Source organism: Zootermopsis nevadensis, unplaced genomic scaffold (assembly GCF_977971745.1).
Source record: "Zootermopsis nevadensis isolate Lab colony 2312 unplaced genomic scaffold, Znev_1.0 Znev_ptg000028l, whole genome shotgun sequence".
In the NCBI taxonomy this organism is placed as follows: domain Eukaryota; kingdom Metazoa; phylum Arthropoda; class Insecta; order Blattodea; family Termopsidae; genus Zootermopsis; species Zootermopsis nevadensis.
Window position 1 is genome coordinate 13,884,922 of NW_028259160.1, and position 21,603 is coordinate 13,906,524.

The 21,603-nt window shown below is 37.9% G+C and overlaps 1 protein-coding gene across 8 annotated transcripts in view; it reads right to left on the reverse strand.

Moving 5' to 3' along the window:
• Positions 1-1,220: 1,220 nt before the first annotated feature.
• Utx (Utx histone demethylase) overlaps positions 1,221-21,603 on the reverse strand; it is a 73,086-nt gene continuing 52,703 nt past the window's right edge. For 4 of the 8 annotated variants that reach the window (XM_087356947.1, XM_087356950.1, XM_087356952.1 and 1 more), the window contains 16 exons: positions 20,837-20,937; positions 19,724-19,982; positions 18,094-18,247; positions 17,501-17,614; positions 16,712-16,876; positions 16,119-16,301; positions 14,815-15,027; positions 13,427-14,121; positions 12,274-12,503; positions 11,610-11,815; positions 11,218-11,538; positions 10,530-10,785; positions 10,095-10,305; positions 7,889-8,015; positions 6,996-7,166; positions 1,221-6,121 (listed from right to left, as the gene is read on the reverse strand). In XM_087356947.1, coding sequence (XP_087213073.1) covers positions 6,080-6,121; positions 6,996-7,166; positions 7,889-8,015; positions 10,095-10,305; positions 10,530-10,785; positions 11,218-11,538; positions 11,610-11,815; positions 12,274-12,503; positions 13,427-14,121; positions 14,815-15,027; positions 16,119-16,301; positions 16,712-16,876; positions 17,501-17,614; positions 18,094-18,247; positions 19,724-19,982; positions 20,837-20,937 — 3,448 coding nt within the window. In that variant the 3' untranslated portion in view covers positions 1,221-6,079. Of the gene's footprint in view, positions 6,122-6,299; positions 6,442-6,927; positions 7,167-7,888; positions 8,016-10,094; positions 10,306-10,529; positions 10,786-11,217; positions 11,539-11,609; positions 11,816-12,273; positions 12,504-13,426; positions 14,122-14,814; positions 15,028-16,118; positions 16,302-16,711; positions 16,877-17,500; positions 17,615-18,093; positions 18,248-19,723; positions 19,983-20,836; positions 20,938-21,603 lie in introns of all 8 variants that reach the window. The other 4 variants (XR_015537369.1, XR_015537368.1, XM_087356948.1 and 1 more) reach the window with 4 other exon arrangements.

Consider the following 21,603-nt stretch of genomic DNA (forward strand, 5'->3'; position numbering starts at 1 on the left):
ATGGCACTACATCAGAACAAATTACGAGAATTATTACACAAATTATTTAAATACTACTACAATATCCGTCCACTATGAAGCACATGTCAAAAGCAGTACTACATCACCTCACGATATGAACAAGCGTGCACAAGTATACAAAACACATTTCCACAGTAATCACTTTTGGCATGTCACTAGATAATTTTATGAAAATATTACACATTATTATTTTAATATGCATGAAATATGAACATGAAAGTTATAAAGAAACACTTACCCCTAAATAATTTAAATGACTCGCAGGAGTATTCAATTATAATATTTCCAGTGGAATGTCCACATTGGTGACCAATTTCTCAATGAACGATAGTTTACAGTTTAAATTGTGTTCAAACTGTAGTTGAGTGGTAGCATAGAAATATGAAGTCAGGACTGGATCTCACAAACAGCAACCAGTATTACCACATATTTGCAATGGCCAGTTCTCTAATGGTAACTATACTGGGAACGACCTGTTCTTCAAGTGCCCGAGCACTGCGGGTCCCAACTTATCGTTGACTTGATCTATAGACATTCGATAGGACTCCTTGGACGAGGGATCGGCCCGTCGCAAGGCCCCTACCTGTACACAGGACAGCACAACACAGAAAAACACGGACAAACATCCATGGCTTGAGTGGGATTTGAACCCACGGTCCCAGCGATACAAGGCCCAAGCCTCAGACCACGCGGCTTCTGCGGACCCCAATGGTAACTATGATAGTATTAATATAGAGTTAGACATATGGGAGTCCTCAGCTAATGTAAAAAACAATTTATGGACTTTTAAATGTTAATGAAAATATAAATACTATTTAGGCACAAGCTGTAGCTTATTTAATTTGCACTTAAATCTGGCTTTGAGTTTAGAATCGGAACTATGGCCAGACCTTAGTCATCAGTACTCGGAGAGAAATTATAAAGTGGGCAGTTCTAACATAGTGGATGCATGCTATAACAGAAAAACTGCAAACTGTTGGTGGGTAGGTCTCCAGTGGAGGGCCCAGCATTTGAGAAGACATGTTTTTCATTACATTTCATAACAAAAGTAGATGTATTTAACAACTGTAAGATGTTCCATTAAATGCCACCATTTAAATAGCAGTCATGCTCAAATGACAATCATTTACAAATTGTGATTTCCTGGGCTAGTATTCAAACATTTATGATATAATGAGGTTTTAAAACATGTGGTACTATTCACTTGTTAAACATATTTATTGCCTTTATATTTAGAAATAATCTGTAACAAGTGGACAATCAAAACTGTAGCTAAACCAAAGTAATGCTACTTCATTTCCAAAAGTCCTGAGTGCTGGCAGTGGTAGCAGTTATGGGATTGAGGTGTGAATGGCATACATTACTCTTATGACAATATTGTGGCACTTGGCAATTATGAATAACATCTCACACATGGAAATTAAAACACTAAATTAAATTAATACAGTTTATGCTAAATAAAACAAAGATACTTTTTCATCTTTTATACATGAGGAAAAATAAGGATTTGATTTCATTAAAAAACTTTCACTTTTTCATCATATAACTGTATCTTTTTATGTCCTACTGAAAAACAACATCTGTTATATCACTCTCCTTCATTGCTATGTACTATTTACATAAATCTACCAATTCTCAAGCTTGATTTTTAAAAACCATAATATAAACCATCTCAGCCTCTCATAGAACATTATGTCACTCAATTTACTTATCACTTTCAAAATTTAACAAGAAGCATGCACATTTATTATTTAAAGTTCATGATGCTGTTTCTTCACGGCAGTGATTGATTGCTTACTTCACTTTTCACGAGTCTCCACCAGGTGTGCCTCGTGATATATGATGGCAGTGTATTACAACTGAACAAGCATGGTGGCAAAATTCTCAACAGGCTCACATTTATTCTCCATAAGAACAAAGAACAACAGAAGCATGTGTATCCCAAACCCTACACCCACCCTCAGAGCAAGTAGTCAATGCAAAGTTTATTTGAAAAAAAGTAAAATGAAAAAACATGATTAGAAAATGTTTCATTGACAATGCTATGAAGTCCTCCTCCATGGAAATTAATAACCACTGCAGATCATACACCAACTGATAGCTCAACGTTGCAAAGGAAAACAGCTCTGCTCATAAGAAGTGACATACCTGGCCACCATATAAATGGTGTCATTTTGGTTTACTTTCTTGAATGACAATAGAAGTGCTGAAGCCCACCCCCACCCACCCACCTTAAAAAAAGGCACAGCTGGCTCATGAAGAGACGAGGAAATCTCCTCAGATTTCAGAAATCAAATTTTAATGAAAGTGCAAACATTTTCTACAAAAATCTTGACTTTGTGCACATGTACAAAACTTTGCCTCGCTGCTTTCAATCAGGTTTGCACAAGTCACAGAGCCGAACACTACACTATGAATCTTGTTTCCATGTTGAAGGATTCAGGTACATTGACAGACAAATACTGCAATAGGCAACTTGGTAGAACTCAGCTCAGATTCCTTCCCCAACTAAAAGTGGCATGCTTTGTCCTTGACTGAATGTGAACAGCTGTCTTCTCAGCCTGTTTTCATAGAGTTCAGACATTCCCAAATCACATAACAGAATAACAAAAATATTAACTGGAACCAAATATACTTGGATTTAGCACCCTACAAGAGTGATCAGGGTTGGCAGTTAAGAATACTGAAAACATACCACTCACAAATTAAGCATTCATGCTTTGTTAAGAATAGACTCCTTAACGAACATACGCTTGAAAATATATTGTGTAATACAATACAATTGGGTCTTAACCACGTACAGGTAATCCTCGATTTACGCCGGGTATGCGTTCCTGGAGGAACCGGCGTAAATTGAAACTCCAGTCAAGGGAATGTTTTTTCGATTCATATCATCCACCCATAGCAACAGTAATTTCTCTATTCTTTCTAAAAGTTTACTTCTGCTATAACTCACTTGCGTTGCACTTACTCTCGTAGCCTGTTGCATTGACGGTTTTATTTTATATGAATTTTTCATTATGGTAGTCACATTTGGCCAGTGTTCAGTGTATGCTGCTGGTTACTGAAATATAAAGGAATGAACTGTCCTCAAACATGACACATATAACCACATCCATGGTAATGCTACAATAATCAGTCCACTCAAATTTCCTAACCCAACAAGTTGTTTCTCAGCTCTACAACCGTTGTGGGTTTTCGTCACCTCCTTTTCTGAGGTTTCTTGGTAGTGGTCATGAAGTATTGAGTGACCAGCCCACTGACTCTGCACAATTTCTACTCAATATTGATTTGACTGCCAGAGCCATCTAGAAGTTAATATGGAGTCTTGGGTGAGAAATGGCTGCTAAATTTTGCTTACAAAACATCTCGTATTGTGCTCGTAAGGTTCTTTTACATGTCATAAATCTATGACAAATCTATGAAGGAAGTTGTGCTACCTTGGGTCCAGTGGCGAGCACGCTAACCATTAGTCCACCAAGGGCCACTAACTCAACAATTCGCCCAAAATGGACCTGCACTGGAACCATGCCAAATGGTCGGCAACTAGAAGGTCAAAATATCCAATGTTAAGGCAACATCTTTATAAATAATGCATTAAAGAAGTACCTGAACTCAAACTCAGTGCAAAATTGAGAGAATTAAAAAAGAATTCATATCAGTGATTACTTTTGCCTATGAAATGTACCATAACACTTACACTCACAGATGTACAAGAGTATGTGGAAATGAAACACCACTGTTAGTACCTTAGAGGTATAAAACTTTCTGTAGCATATTCAGGTTAACATACTTTGATATAAATGTTCTGAACTTTATAGGAGTATATAAAAGTTCCAATCATTGGACATGCAAAAGACACATTTTAATACAGGAAATGCAGAAAAAGATATATCTCAACATTAAAATCAAATCTGATACCACCTTAATAAAAGTTAATCTGACTTTAATTTTACCATTCATGAAAACAGCTGGTGGAAACAAGAGAGAATAGCAGTATTTAGCAGTTTTTCAAATGAACTGGAGCTTTTCTGTTACATTTAGTGGTTACAAATCTGTATCTTACTTTTCAATTACATATAAACTGAAAATAAATCATGATGCAGTTATGTAGCATTCCTAAATTTGATTTACTCATCGTAACTGCGTATTTTCATCCTTATTACATGTTCTTTGCTTTAAGGGCATATCAAGAACGCTTTATGGGTTGGTCATATCTGTCAGTCCAGTCTATTCCACTCGAGAACCAATGGATGGATTTGAATGAAATTTATATGGAGACTGTGCTATTCTGCACGACCTTAAAACCATACTTTCAAATATCGTATGAGTGGTTATAACAAAATAACATGAGGGAATCTGTATGGTAAACACTGGGGTGCTGTGACATCATGGCCGAAGTGGGAACCATCAAACAAGTCAGATTTAATACCTTTAAGTGCACACTGCAAGGAATGCATGAGGATATTATGTGTATTCTGGTATTCCAAGCTTGTTTAAATTTAAACCAGCCAAAAAGAACAAAAAAATTCCCCTTTACAAAAGTTTTTATGTTCAAACTATGCAGTTGGAACTACCATGTTGCGTATCACTTTGGACAGCCACAAAACAATAAACAGCACACAAACTTACGTCAAAAGACAATGTCAGCTTTCCTTCGTATTAAACACATTGTAACCATAAGTATAATGGCCACATGAAAACCACATCCATGAATTAGGTAGAATAATAGGAAACAAGAGAGAAAAAGAAATGGCCAGCCCTAACTGAAACATCAGATTGACCTTAAAACCAACCCCAACACCATTCTTATGGAGAATAAACTCAATACACAGGCAGTGGTACATGTGTGCACTCAACTGAATGGTATAATTTATTTCCTGCATTAAAAAAAGTCAGGTTTAAGTTTTTGGCAGTGAAACATCAGTCTTTTATCACAAAAATCACATTTCTTAAAGTATATTGCATCACTTGAGTTCTTCACTTAAATAAGAAAAATGCCATGGCATATAGAAAACAAGTCTGATGTGGGCCATCGTTCTAAAATTTAATGCCCCATAGCTTGTAATGGCTTGACTCTATGTAGCTTTACCAGGCACACAATCTATAAGAAAGAACACAATTTTTTTCATATTCACTAAAAAGGGTAGAAACATTCCTCCAGTGAAAGACACTAAAAAAGAGAAATAATTCAACACAAGTAACAAAGTGAAACATGCAAAACATGTTTTTCGTGTAACAATGGATATGATTTTTTCCTTGGAAATCTTTGATTTCAATGTACTTCACATTCCATTCACAATTTCTCTTTTCAGAGCATAAAAATAACCAGCATTTTTATTTTCCAGAACTGAAATTACCAGTTTAAAGCATTCGGTATTCTGAGAGCAGCCAAATATGATGGACTTCAGCATCCTCTTCAATAAGTTACAAGCGTGGTAGAGGGGGGGAAATATTCCATGAGATCACCCGTTTCAGAAGTTTTCTTTTTGTTTTCGATGTTACTTCTTTCCCCCATTTCATATAAAGTTTTAAGTCACTTTTATTTACAAATGTCTACCACTTTAGTTTGTACAGCTCTTCTTTATACATCCACCCAAAATTCTTTGATGAACTAAATTATCTCCACCTTGCATATTCTTCTGTTTCATACATAAGTAATTTCTTACATTATCTTCAATTCTATGTTATGTACATGAGGACAAATTTCAACTTAACCTTTAAAACTGATATACATGCCACTTCTATCCCGGCCACATGTTCATCATGTCTATCTTGTTACATTGCTCAATTCTTCTTCTAACTCGTTAAAATATGTTCTGAGATCATATATGTATTCTTCACAGTCATCACCAATATAAAATTAAAATTGGTTTCGAATATATTTCTTGTCTAATGCCTTTATAATAACATAAATTATGCACGTGTCTTTTGGTGCCTCTAACACAATGGCTACTGAACAAGACAGATGCCATATTATTCAATGTTCCAAGATTCCGTTAATTGGGAAAGACCGGAAAAATCCATCCCATCAGTCGACTGCTACTGACTCCCGTCATCATGAGACAAGATTTCCAACCTGGCTGGTGCCAGGACTCTGCTGTAACACACATAATAAATTCTTAAGTTATAAGTGGACTGCAGGACTTCAGTAAGTTTCTTCTTCAGAGAAAATAACTGGAAAGTATCGAACATTTTTATTATATAATTTAATTTTAACATCCAATGCAGCAATAATTAACAATTAAAAATGTCAGATATAACACAGCCTGCCTTACCATTCAGAATGATTGAAGTATGTGGCATGTAATTAAATGAGACACAGCAACTGAGACGACTTCACATTCTTTGACATGCTTGACTTCTGACAGTACTATACATTCAGGGTTCGTGACATTAACAATTGAACATCTAACCAAACTACAAACAACAGAAATGAGACTGAAGAAAAACTAAACATAATAGGATTACAAACCATATAATAAAGATTTTGAATGTTTAACTATGAGAAGGGAACAGGGAATTCAAATATGCATTAATACTTGATCATCATTCAGTGCAGAACTCCCACTGCTCCATTATCATTGACTTTAACATATGTATTACAAACGACAGTAATTCATAAAATACTCACACCCAACAAACCATTCCTGATGGCCTTCATAACCATTTGAAATATTATGCTAGTTACTTTATTTACAATTACAAGTCAGTTTTCAAATGCTAAATCAGAGAGGGTACAGTATATTCAGGCAAACAGAGTATATGCTATACAAGATGATTTGAAAGGCCTAGTGTGAGACTCAAATATATGACAAAGACATTCAAACATCTCAAAGAAAATAAATATGACAGCATGAGACCAAAATAAAAAAAATGAAGACTAGAAAATGTAAAAAGCAATACCTATGCATGTTTCACCAACATTTCAATATAAGGCATCAAACTAGTTACAAATGTAACATTTGTTTTACCACAGGTTGCAGCATGAAGTGGTCAAACACCTCACACAGCTCATCCATGCGGTACTCCTCTAGGCACACGAAACCCTCCAAACCTGGGGCCTGCTTACGGGCACAATCCATGCAATGCACCACATGACGCTTCTCCTGCTCACGTATGAACAGGATGTTGAACACCTCAATCTGCAGGAACCCATGCAACAGTTTTAACACAATGCAAGCTGTGGGCCTACACATAAAACACTTTTCTGCCAGTGAAGTGATTTAGCAGTGAAGGAAAATTCTGATCTGGCTGGTTTTCAGTTATGTAATTCATATACCATAAATGCAAAACATTTAAATACACTGTTTGCTTTGAAGCTGACTCTCTATGCAAGTGTTACTAAATTAGTATAAAACCAAACACACTTGTCTATTTTATGACTTATTTTCATCATTCAAAATAGTTGTAAGCAGCTATATAACCAATGCCATAGGTATACCCAAGAATGCAAAAGCTTTGTTCGCACACACGTATATGTTATAGTCTTTGTATTTTTCTCGACAGGTTTCTGGTTAAAAAAAAATAAGCATGACATGACTAAGTTTTAGAAATGTATGTAATTAAACTTTCAAATCAAAAAAACACTTTCGACACAAACAAATTAAACAATAAGAGGGAAAAAATAATTTAAAGAGGTATGTTTTAATTGTTATCATATTTAATAAATCAAAAAGGTTATTTACTTTTCAGATACAAGTACTACACAATATTTTCATAAATATTTTATTTGAATACTATGACAAAATAGTACAGAGGTTAAGACTGTAGTGGCAGCATAGATACTGAAATAATGGGAATGAAAAAAAAATCAAACTAAAAATCACACATTTTATAGAAGTTATCAAAAACTATGTGCACTAACCTCACACTGCCCACAGTAGTGAGATGCTTCATTCTTTCCTCGCCCATGGAAACGCACTTCAACTCCCTTGGACTTGACAAATTCCAAGATGAGTGAACATTGACGCAATGTCCGTAGCAAACAGTTTCTGGAGAACATATAACAGACAGGTTTAATTTACACTGGAGTGGAGACTGTAGAGTATTTAGACATTTCTTCTATTACATGCATATAGAAATGCTTAATGTGGTATTTGTACATGTAGTAAGCAGTTGGTTCACAATATGGCATCAATGTGAACAGTTTGCTTACATATGAAAACAATCATCTCTGAAATATTAGTATTTCAAGGTGTAAAATACAGTTGCAAAAACTTGCTACTATGTTAAAGTGGCTAGGCTGCAGCGATAAATTTCCAACAGGTGTCAATGTAATGGCATTTTAATAGGCAAACTTACTTGCAACCTCTTATGTCACAAGATCTATAACATTTGCCCAAATCATACATCATATACTTGTGCATTTGTGCCACAAGGTACAACCAAACATCATAACACCATTCACAGTATGTACTGAAACAATTAGTAATTTAACTGAACACACACTTTAATCAAATTTGTAGTGTCATTTTTGGTCATTTTATTATCATCACCACTATGAAAGAATAGCACACTAATGTAACGGTCATTAAAAATTATTAATTAACCCTTCAGCGTGGAGTGCCGAACATCGCTCGTCATGACGTAGTCGACCCATGGCGTGGAGTGCCGAACACTGCTCGCACAAAGCGCGCTAAGATTTCTCCTTCTACGTAGCAACTGACCTTGTACTTTATGTATTCTGGCTCCAGTAGCCGTGTAGAGAAAGAATCTGGCTATCGATTGATATATAACATGACTCTGACAGATCGATTTTACCAGTGTTTTTCGACTTTGAAACATAGATCGATTTTTGAACTCAACTGCATTCAGCCTCTGCTTTGTGGCTCTCTCTAGGGAAGACAAATGGAGTAATATATTTAAGGTTTCGACGGCTGTGTGGGACACATTCCAACCTTTCTAACGGTATATGATGTCAACGACCTTAGTCAATGCATTCTCTGTTCTCCCCTTGGTAAGAACAGAATTCTATAGTACATATAGTCAGCCGTGAATATGGCTTCGAGTAGCAGGCGTTTTTTGTCTCCTCAAGACATTGCTAGAAGTGTAGACGAACCTCTCACTGATTCCGAAAGTAGCGTGTTCGATTCAGATGATGAATCAAGTGTAATCGATGATTTACCTGTTCGTGAATTTCTTACATGTGACGAATCTGAAAATGAATACAATGACGGTGAACAAAGTGGGAGCAGTTTACCGAGTGTGGCTGTTTCAAGATATTCCACACAAAACTCAACTTTTAAGGTAAATTTTTTACCTTTCTATAAAGAATAGTGTGTTGTGAACATTTTGTTCAAAGTTTCACTAAAATTCATCAATTATTAGGGAAGTTGTGCCCATATAAGTAAAATGATGCACTTTCAGCTCAAAATTAAATCCCCAAGCAGAAACTCCTCCCACAGCACGGTATAGACTTGGGATTTAAATGCTCCCACGCTGAAGGGTTAAAACTCACATTGCATTTTGCCTCATACAGTGGAGCATTGTTTGGTTGGTTAGTTTGTAGGTTATTTAAAGATGCTGTCTCAACAAATTGGTTCAAGTAACATACCAGTCAGCCACACAGGTTATACTTAATGGCACAATGGTTAAATGATGCATTGGAGATGTGAAAAAAAAAGTAGTTATGGTCTTTCTTAAGGCATTAGTCCAGAATTTATCTGGATGTGAGTAGGAAAACCACAAATAGACCAAGAAAACATAAATAGTAAATATGGTTTTACAATATATCTAAGAAGTTCTAAATCTTTCCAAAGACTCCAATTCCAAATGCAACAACCTCTGGCCTGCTAAGCCTCTGATATCCAGGACTAGGCTAGACACACTGCAACATCAGAGATATTCTACAGTCTCTGACAGTGTACAAACACTTTTATCTACTTGGTAAGCATACATTTTCATGGTGTAGTGCTCAAGTACTAAAACTTTCTTTTTTTAAATTTGTTAGTAAATAGGGGCAAGTATGGTGCAGAAGTACTAAGCAGTCATACTACTACAAATATTACCACACAACATAACTATCTGCTAGATACATATACTGCATCAAGAACTGTAATTCAACCACCCACTTGATGAGCTCGAAGAGCTTTGGATCCGACACTTTAATGTTGCGAGCAAGGTTCCAAGAGAGATGCACCATGGGAACTATGCTCTTGAAACTCTGCAGCTTGTTCCACTCATAGCGCTCAATTGCAAGTTGATATTGGCGTGCTGTAAGGGGGCCCACATTCCATGCTATGTTGTTGCACCACCCCACTGCCTGTACCCAATGGACACATCCTGTTGAAACAATGATAAATTTACTTCATTTTTTACTCTTATTTTACTGAACTTCATAACTGAGTAGTAGACCTTACTTCACTTCAGTGAGGTGTCACATTGTTAAATAAAAAAATTCATAGTCTGATATAAAAAAACTTGAATTATTAAAAAGACTGAAAAAATATCACAACTTTCTCCCTCCACACAATGTGTGCTACATGTCTGTACTCTACTACACGCACCTGCATTAACCCAAACAAGGTCACCAGGGCGCTGGAGGAACCTGTATACAGGAATGTTTTCCTCATAGAGATCTTCTAGTGAAGGCCACCACGACCCATGCAGATAATTGATGTTGTTCCGCTCACATAAGCTATACACTACACCCCAGTAAGCATCTGGCACTGCAAACCATTCACAGTCCCCAGGGCCAATATTGATATTAATTGAGCAGAAGTTGTTGTTCTCTTGGTGGCCAGGTGTCCTGCTGCCTGGCACCTATTCACATAACAGAAAAACCTTGATAGTCAGTCATAAGGGGCATAGACGATATGTTACTAAAATATAAGCAACCATTTTTATGTGTTTCACCACAAAACCATTTTCATTTCATTTATATTTAGATCAACCTCTGTTCTTGGGGTCTTCCAGTTATCTGGCTTAACCATCTTTCTTATTCTGTCCATTCAAATTTCCTATGGTTTTTCATAGTTCTCCTTATGCCCTACAGTAAAAATGGTCTATGACCACCATCACAATTATGTTCTTAGTAATTCTGTATTCACAATCATCAACTATATAATTACTGCAGTTGGCAGAGTATTGTTAAACTGACCACTCAGAAATATACAATGCCAAAAATTAAAATATGTGGAGCTCCTTTAATGCCGTGCATCTCAAAGCACAAGGATGGCTGTACATTATACACACCTTCATGTAGAGCTGGACAGTGTTCATGCCAAGAATGACATGACCAACATGAGACAACATGTTACATGCTGAGACAACACGGGCAAATGAAGGAAGCTTCATCAATTCCTGCAGCTGAGGTCGCCACTTTCGCTCATCCGAGAGATCAACATTGGTCCCAAATCGAAGCATCTTGGGTCCTGTTTTTCCTGTTCCACCTGGGCCCCCACCTCCTCCCAAACTACCTTTGCTCTTCCGACGAACCACGTTACCGGTCGAGTCCTTCGAGTCTGAGTCCGATAAATTGCTGTTATGAATGCCGGCCGCCTTCTCACGCTCCTCCTGAAGATACAGGATTATCAGTCACTCTCTGATAATAACAAATCATCATCGAGTCAAGGAACAGATCGTACCTTCAAGCTCTCCTGAAATGATGAAGCCTGGTATTGTGCATATTTGGCAATTGTGGTGTGGGATCTATGGCTGATGCAAGCCCAGACTTTGCGGCCCAGCTGTGGATCCCAATTTTCATCTGACGTTTGCTGCATCTGAGTTCGTACCTCGACACTGTGATCTGGGTTTGCTTCAACAAGCGTCTTTGTTGAGAATAAGCCAAGATCTGTAAAACAAGCGAACAGCAATGCCACTCGAAGTCACTTTGACGAGTAAGTACAACATGTTCATGGTAGACTGGCCAGTCCTCAGTTTTTCTTTCTTTATTCACTTACATTATTATGCTGCATCACCTGCTTTAGTAAGGTTAATTGTCTGGACTGCAGACTATGTCTATGATGATACCTAGGAGTGTACTTACACCATGATATCTTTATAAATGATCTCACAAACCTCTAGAACTATAAGACTGAAAGATAAACCAGAGAGGGTGGAAGCTGAGAGGCAAAAAGTTGCTATGGTCTACTTTAGAGTATTAAATCAGAATTTGTTAGGACCAAAAAAACAATATACAACTTCAGGATTTCAGAGCAGGGTCTGAGACTGGATACCTCCAGAATGTGAGGTCCACTCTACTGCTTCACCTATTGATCAACCAAACATTTGCCTCAAACTTTCGCTTACCAAGCTTGAGAGCAGCTGCCAGGCCCCTCACGACAGCTATTGGGTGCTTAAGACAGAACTCCTGCAGCTGTGGACTAAATGCATCCTTTTTATTCTCTAAGTAAACAGAAGGAGTGGGGGGAAGGAGCTGTTCTCTTGTCAACCGTTGCTGAGGTGGTTCTGGAGGTTGTGGTGGAGGTGCCTTATCAGACAGAATGCTGCAGTTAGGAACTCCATTCAAACCATGGCCCCTAAAAATGAAAATAAGTTGAAGCTCATGCATATTCAAGTAGCATTACAGGGTGTTACCCAAACGTTTTTGAATATGTAAGATATCTGGTCATGACAAATGCCCATGTAACTAAACACAGAACAAAACTACGTTATAAAAAAGGGCATAAAACAAAAGTGACCAATGACAAATAAAAACAGGAAATCCTGCATTACACATCACAGTCCTCTCTTTAGCTTTGTACTAGATCAAATTTACTCTGCTCTATCAGACAAGTTATGCAATTCTTATATAAAAATACCTATGTAAGAGATTTCATAACAATGACTATTTTACTACACAAACTCATGGTAGCAGTGCACTTTGAGTGCCTTACATAGTACTTGCAGGTGACAACTATGATTGCAAAAACAGCTTTTGGACTCATAATTTTAGTAAGTAATCACACAAACTTAGTGACCATAATGAAATTTGTGGAATCCATCAGAATTTCTTGAAAAACCCCTGAGTTCCTAGCAACACATTTTAGTGTACAGCCACACAAAGTAGAGCCCAGGTCTAGTTTATTACAACCCAAAAAGGCCTCAGAAAGTCCACAACTTATTTCTCATACCACCAAAATTATCCCCATGTTCTGCAGTACATCTATAGGCAAACAGATCTAAAAAATATTACAAAAAACAAGTTCTGGTCTTCTATTAGTGACAATCATTTGGTAAATAGTCTCAATGTGGCAATGTTTGGAAGTACACACTGACACGTTAGTCCAGGTAAAAAACAAGAACACAAACAAATAAACAAACATCTCCCACTCTGAAAAAAATTATAATGTTCCCAAAATGCCTAAAAAGTAAATATTTTTAATAAACAAAAGTTCAAGGGATCAAACAAATAATATTATATTCAAGACTCATGTGTAAACTCTTATTCAGTGATACTCACTTGCAAGATTCAAGCACTGCTCTGGCATCCATCTCAATGTTGTACTCGATCTCTGGCAGGGGCTCACATACTTCAAGCACCGACGCTTCCATCTTCAGGTCTTGCCGCAAAGTTGGCGTGGTCCTGTGAACACTTGATGCTTCAAGCTTGGGAGTGTCTGAACACCTCTCATGCACTGGAGATGATGCAATACTGGATGATAGTAAACTGGCTGGTGTTGGCGTTCCTATCTGCTGGTGATCCAGAGGTTTTGGGCTGGTCAGACTACATGCTACAGGTGATGGTGACTGCTTTATATGAACATTATCTACTGTTGTAGACACTGCACAGTTCATCGTAATTACACTATTAGTGGTGGTATTTATTGTCGTGTCTTGAAGATTTGAAGGGGAAAATGGACCAGAACTGAGTGTGTTAGTAGAATTCTGATTAGACACAGAACTGACAATGCCCTGTGTTGCAGTAGCAGACTCCTCTTCCTTCACATCCAGGTCATCGCTACTGGAACCAAATTGTTTGAGCAGATCTTCAGCAAGTGATGTGGCAATATCTTTTTGTGACAGCAGAGCCTGCAGTTCCTGATCACTGACAGGCATCTCCTTTGACGAGGGAGAGCTGGATGGAAAGGAGTGATGGTATGATACGGGTTCCTGGGATTGTGGTGTGGTGGATGAGGGTGTGCTTGTTGATGAAATCTGTAACAACAAATTGACTTTCAGTTCAAATTCTACCCTGAATAAAGTGAAACAACTTCAAAATTGGCAAGATTAACACACTGAGGACCATAATTATAATACAGCACCCTACAAAAGCCACATCCTAATGTACAACAGGAATTATTGTTAGTGACAGATATCTCTGCTTTTTGGATGAACCTCTTGTAGATGCCAAGGACAGTTTGTAGTTCAAGTCTAGGCAGTATGTAAGAACAGGAAGTCTGAATGTTACACTTAGCAGCAAAAGATCAGCAACTATACAATTATATTGGTATCACTATAAACAGAAGTTTTCAGTAAATGGAACTGCTGTTGAATTTGGACAGTATGGCTTCAGGACATTGCTGCAGAATCTGACTTATGAACACAACAAATTTCCAACTTGTGCACACACAAGGTGATGCATTTCCTTACAGCAATATAAATCTAATAGTGGAGACATAAGTGATAATTTACGAAGCATGAACATAAATAGTTCTACCTATTCTCTAAACATTTCTCTGTATACCAGTCTTTATATAATTACATTTTCTTAATTTGTTTATGGACTATAATTCACTCTAAAAATGCTGTTTTAAAAATTCTGCTAGAAGCAAAAGCTTAGATAGACAGCCAAGTATATGGACCTTGACATATTAGTACATTTAAAAAGGGACCCCAAGAGGCACAAACCTGTGTGTAGCCAGTAGTTGCTGCTTGTCCACCATACTGGTATTGTGGTTGCTGGTGGTGTTGTGTGGCACTGCGGTGTTGGTACGCCAATTGGTGCTCTACTGTAGCAGACTTATAAGGCATTCCAGGTGACTGTTGTGTATTGGCAGTGGCTGCCGCAGAGTAACCGACATTTGTGTCTGCAAACCCAGTCTGTGGGGCCACTGTCCCTTGCTGAGGATAATGGAAACACTATCTTCTAGAACCTCAACATCATTTCTCACATCACAATAAACTTTCAGTTATTCTAAATTTCAGCAAATTAATTTATGAACTGTAAAGGTTATAAAGCATTGATTAGCAAGATGAAATGTAAATCACAAATGAAAGGGTGCAGAAGTGTTTGTTCACTGCCTCTTAGAAGGCACAACACCATAATCTGCCTCAAATGACTGAAGAAAACATACAAAAACCTAACAGCCAGTCTCCACACTGAAATTACAAGATAAGATTTTCCATATATGAAGGAGTGGTAACCACTATCCTGATAAGTTTACTTTTTGGTCATACAGATGTAGCTGTACAACATTCAAAATATCAAATATGTTGCTGACATTAGTCTGCTGACATCTGTGTTGGTGCATGTCCAGCCTTCCTGCTTCAAGTACTAATATGGGCAGAATCTGTCCACAGGAAATTTGTCAGGTAAAATCTCAAAGTTCAGCACAACTGTCATGGCTGTAATTGTGAACTTACAGGTGTGCATACAGTATGGTTATCTCATATGCAGACTTTCTTCAAAAAGGAAAACAAGCTAAAGGCATCATCTTAAGAGTCGAACAAATACCCTATTGTTTAAGTAGCTTTGTCAGAAACATTGTCTGAGTTTATACAGTGCAGTATTTTGACTTTCATTTACCCGAGCTACAAAAAAATTGGTATCTGCAAGAAGTGGACATCAAAACCAATCACATATACAACACAGCATTGAAAAGATACTTAATTACACACTCCTTTTACTCTGTCGATGAATTCCTAATGTCTACAAGTAAGTCGTAATTTATCCTTTGTTTGTATTTTTGTGACATTTATATGACTTGTATTTGTATAACATGTATTGTATTATTATGACTTATTCTACATCCTATTGTCATCTGACTAACTTATGGATCCATGGAATGTAATAAAGATGTATGTATGTAGATGTACAGTCAATGAAACCATTCACAAATGCAACAGAAGAGAACAAACTTAAATTATACTGTCTCACATTCACAAAATCCTTTTCTAGATGAATACTTTAGAAAATCACTGCCTTAGCTCACCGTTTGCTGTGGCATGGTGTATGTCTTGATGACGGAACTCTGCTGCTGATAGTTGCCATACTGACTTGGTTGCGGCGGCTGCTGCTGTTGCAATCGCACAACGCCGACCCTCTGCTGCTGCAACCTCACCTGCTGATGTTGCTGCATTGCTCTATACTGAGCCTGCAACTGCTGCAGTAAACCCTGGAGAAACAAGGCCAACCATGCTAAGCAACATAACATTTACTGATAAGGAAGCAGCTGGCTCTACTGCATGCACAGAAGACAGAACAAAAGAGTGAGTATAAAAAGGAATAACGAAGAATCATAATTAAATTCACCAAACAGCTTACAGTGTGGAAGGGGACAGGTAATATAAAATTTTTAATTCAATTACTATGTAGTTGTGCAGATGACACACAAGGGTGAACACATCAAATCCCTACTTTGTGCACTTTAAACAAAGAATACATAAATATGAACACTTCTCAGTTCACAGGAAGACCTGAGAGAATCATAATTCTGTTCCATGCTATTCACAGGTAACTATGTCTAACACTGAAGACTGATGATCTTACATTATTTTCTGTGAATGGTGAAGGACTATGCAATACCTGCTGTTGAGGTGTAAGATTGGCAGGATTCTGTTGTAAATACTGCAGCATCTGCAACTGCTGCTGATTCAGGTAAAATGGAGGTGGGGCAGTTCTTTGTTGGGCAGTGCCAGGCGGAGGAACATGCGCACCAGGTGGACTCGTCTCTATCGCCTCTCCACCAGTCTGTTCGCACACGATGAACAGCAAGTGAAATTTGCAATATCCTTTTGGCATAGCACTTGAGTTTTGTCTATTCTAAAATACATGCACGATATTAAGTCAAATACTTCAATACCTACATCTGGGCACGTCTGCTGTCCAGTAATATACTTTTCTGAACATTCATTTCATAATTTTTCAAAGGTATAAACATAGCTATCATCCAGATACTGCCATCAGTTTAACACATACAAGCCATTTTAAAAATTCTTCACACCATTGTGCAGACCAGTTATTTTGCCTGAGGATCAAACAGCTGCAACCATATTTACAAACAAAATTTATAAAATACAATTTAATTTACATATTTTCTTATACTGCTTAGAACATTCATTATTCAATCTGCATTAGTAAAGTCATTTACCGCGATTTAAACCACAAAATTAAATGTCAAACCCACACAACATATAAAAAACTTCAAACTGAAGGAATACATAACAGAAGTGACCATGTACCTGAATGTACTCATAGAACAAGTGCAAAGTTTTATGTTCTTCTGGAACAAAGATAGTTCCATTAAAATGATTCAAGAAACAGTACTGTCAATAGTTTCAATCAGTTCTAACAATATCCATGTTCAATATTTACCTTAAATCTCTTTGTCACTTGATTCGCTGTCTGCACTGGGTAGGGTGGAGGTGGCCCCTGCGGTGAAACTTGATGATGACCATTCACACCATTGTGAAACTGCTGCTGCCCAGCCTAGCAACAAAGCAATGGAAACCCAACCTACACTTATTTAAAGTCTTTCTCTAAAAGTTTCTGATGACAGGGGGCTCATTATATGTATATTGTTTGACACTATTGCCTGAGGCATAGTTGATATACATAATGTTTTCAGGGTTGGCATCCATTCCATCTAGTCAATTCATTTTCATTACACAGGCAGACTTGTCACTTTTCTACATTCATATTAGCCATAATGGATGGGACTGTACCACTACCATGCAAAGATATTCAAATCCAAGGTAGTGGAGAAAGGAAAAACCCTTCAAACTAATGTCATATCCGATACACACTTGATGTCTCATTCTTAAGGCCAACAAAGGTGCCCACATCCTACCTTTAAACAATATTATATATAAGCTTCATATGAAAATTGTGAGGTTATGCACAGTACTGTTTCAACTGACCAAGCTTCCTTACAGTATTAATAATGCCACATAGCTACCCTTCCTTACCTGTGTGTATCCTTTTTGAAAAGCAGGGCCACTTGTCCTGTGCTGGACAATGGATGAATTCTGGTGTTGCTGTTGCTGCTGCTGCTGTCGTGATGACATTTCAGCAGAGATTGGAAGGTTCCATGCCTCCTCTATCGATGGCAATTGCCGACGTCTGGAGAGAGCAGAGAAGCCAGTAAAGGAGATGCAATTCTCACTTTCATATTTACACGTAAAGTGGGTGCACTTAACCACGCACAAATGCTAAGGCAATGAAGGACTTACATCACATAAATGGTTCTTAATCAGTCATTCCACGTGATGTTTATTCATTGTGGCCTAAAGTAATCCATTCCGCATAAAATCATCAAATGCTGTGTTTAACAGCCTACCGACACAATTATCTTGTGGTTAAAGACCAACTGTCAACCTCCAGAGTTGATGGCAGGAGCCAAAATCATTGATACAAAGCTTTAACGAGATAACTCAAAGATGTCCAACAAGAGAAAGTATCTGTCCAGTAACAAAACTCCAGCTCTGCTTCCTCGATGTTTAGTCAATTCTGCAGTAAATCTGCAACCAACCATCCATTCCCTTCAACGCTTAGAGTAATGTCAGTTGTCAATTTCTCTTTAGTGCATGCCTTCTGATCTACAAGCATGTACCTTGCATAGCGTCTGCCCATTGTCTACGACCATATTTTATGAACCCTTCTTTTGAATCAATGTGTTCTGCAGAAGACTGAAGTCTGATTGGTGTTACCAATTTGTGATGGAGAATAATTACATTTTACACTCATCTCACTTCAAATGTCTATAATTCAAACATGCAAAATCCTTCTGCACAAACAGATTCTTTCACAAACACAAAGTTTATTTTGGTCTTCAAGCAAACAACAATTTCGTTAATCTCCCAGTTACCAGAGTACATGTTTCTTTAAGCAGGGTATAAATCTGACACTGCTGTATGATGTAACGTAGATTTCTACCTTGGTAATTAAACTGCTTCTACTTTTTCTCTATTGGCAACTGTGATCAAATTATTTGATACTTGAGTGTGAATTTTTTTTATTTCTTTCAACCTCCTTGAAGTCACTAAGAAAGGAGCAGGTGCGAATATGCACTACAGACTGCAACATCACACAACATACAGCAATGCAGATATACAGTTAATGCACCATTCTCACCCTGGTGACTTGTTCCATTACAACACAGGCAGTCTATTCCTTCTCTCTGTTACCCGTCCCACTGTCATGGGTTCGTTACGTTTCTAGCTTCTACAACACAATGCTTGTTTAAAAGAAATTAAGTGTTTTGCTGAGTCTAAGTAGCATAGCAGATGCTTCAAATGTGCAATTTAAACTTTTAACATAATAGATCTTCAGAGTCCTCCCTAGAAGCGGAGTGCTTGAATCTCAGTTTACATAATAACTATCAATTGCACAGAGTATGCGAGGTTAAGGGACAGGATAATAATTATGAATGCTAGATTCAGAAAGGTATCAGGAAGCAGAGTTAATGACACAGCAAAAGAATAATTTATTCAGAACACCCTGATACGGCACAGACCCAACGCTTAAGGTGCCATACACAAATCTAGCGCCTCAGTATGTCTATTTTGAGAACTGGAAGAAAATTTGATAAGCACTCACTTGCTGGTAACACTAGGCATGGGTGGATTGGCAAGATGACTTTGTAGGAACTTGATTCTCTGCTCCAGGTTAGGATTCATGCCCCCGGGCACTCGGCCACCCGGCGTTGATGTCACGACCAGTGTGGCTCCTCCGTTACTATTCACGCTGTTATTGTTTGGGCTCACAGGCCCACCTGGACTTAAGCTTCCCCCACGTGTTGCATTCACGTAACAGGCATATGCATCACGTGGCTGGTTGCAGCTCTCATAAAGGATACCTGAGTCACAAGATCACAAGAGTGCATAAGTCATTATGAGGCATTCAAAAACTAAGTCATTACTGCCAATCCTGATGACTGCATGCATTAAAGTGTGCAGTCTTAAACACCCACACTCCAGGATTAAATATCTAAATTCCACTCACAGCTTAGCTGTACGTCAACACATTTCAGTCTTAACTATGGACGGTGAAATTCTTTCAATCACACTGTCACCAACAGGGTGACGGGGTAACTGTGGATCACGGATCAGGAATATATCAGTCTACCAGATCCAAAGGAGTAGAGGCCCCCCTCTACACTTGATAAAGAAGGACAGGGCCAGATTTACAGATGTGGGGGTCCCAGGGCAATTAAAATGGCCCCTATCAGTATAAATAAACTCAGCTTATATTGTCACATACACCTGGCTGAAGATGATGCCTCCACTCTTCCGCCCTATGCAAGTTACAGATTCATGACTGGTTTCTAGCGATGATTACCTAGACGCCTTTCACCATAAAAGAACATGAATTTTATGGAAGCCGCTGTTTTGTGGAGGCCCCAGGATGACCCTTAAATCTGGCCCTGACAAAGAAGGATTCAACATTCCAAATGTCAGTTTTGAAGGTAATTACAAACCTTAAATTCAAAATAAGGAAATTAGTTCCAAAATACCATTAGCAAACACATTACAGAAGAAATAAAAATCCTTGTTCAGGAGCACCAGTCTCTGCGCTGGGATTCCAACTTGAAGCAGGAGTACTAACAACTACACTGTAATGTTCAGCTAGTATCAAAGCACTATGGCTGTTTCGTATTTAATAAAACAGAATGGCATCCCAAACTACCAAACAATGCCGACCCTGACTTACCCAAGTTTGTCCACGCAGCAGTGTGGCTTTTATCAAGCTGTACGGCACAGATGTAGGCTTGCAGCGCATCCATAGGCTGGTTCTGCTGCTGGTAGAGGACACTGCACACAAACACACACCCAAATTCACTACAGTCCATCTTGTACTTGTGAGCAAGAAATGAAGCTACAGTATTAAAACCAGTAAAAAAATCCATCGCCATTTCAATATTAGATTGATCAACCAACCAGAACATGGCAAAAAGGGGATTGATCTGTGCCTCTTCTTCTAGAATTCTTGAAAATTTATTGCTATTCTATGCAGATTGTTCTGGGTAATACTTCCATTCTAAAATCAACAATGCTGGAGTGCGCTCCTGTAAAACTTCATTTAATATCCACTAGACTGCATGGCACATCATCCGAGAAGATGGCCAGCTTCATACTTGTCACTATCAGAATGTCAAACCTCACAACAATTTTTCCTTTTCTTCCCCATTTGTGGCCCTGTCATTGTTTTAGGTGTGTAATTTGACAGCCCTAATGGCACAAAGTAATAGCAGTTTACTTTTACATCTGGTGTGGAGGAAATTTCTAATTCCAGAAGAAGAGTGTTCATGGTGTCAACTTTATTTTTCATAGAGAATAGACCAACATAATAATTAAACTAAGTTAACATTCAGTTTTCAACATTTTGGTAGTTGTGAATTGCAATCGCATATGAGCTGATATGTAATTAATTTACTAACCTTGTAACATCAATTGTGACAACACTTCTCTAGAGTTCAG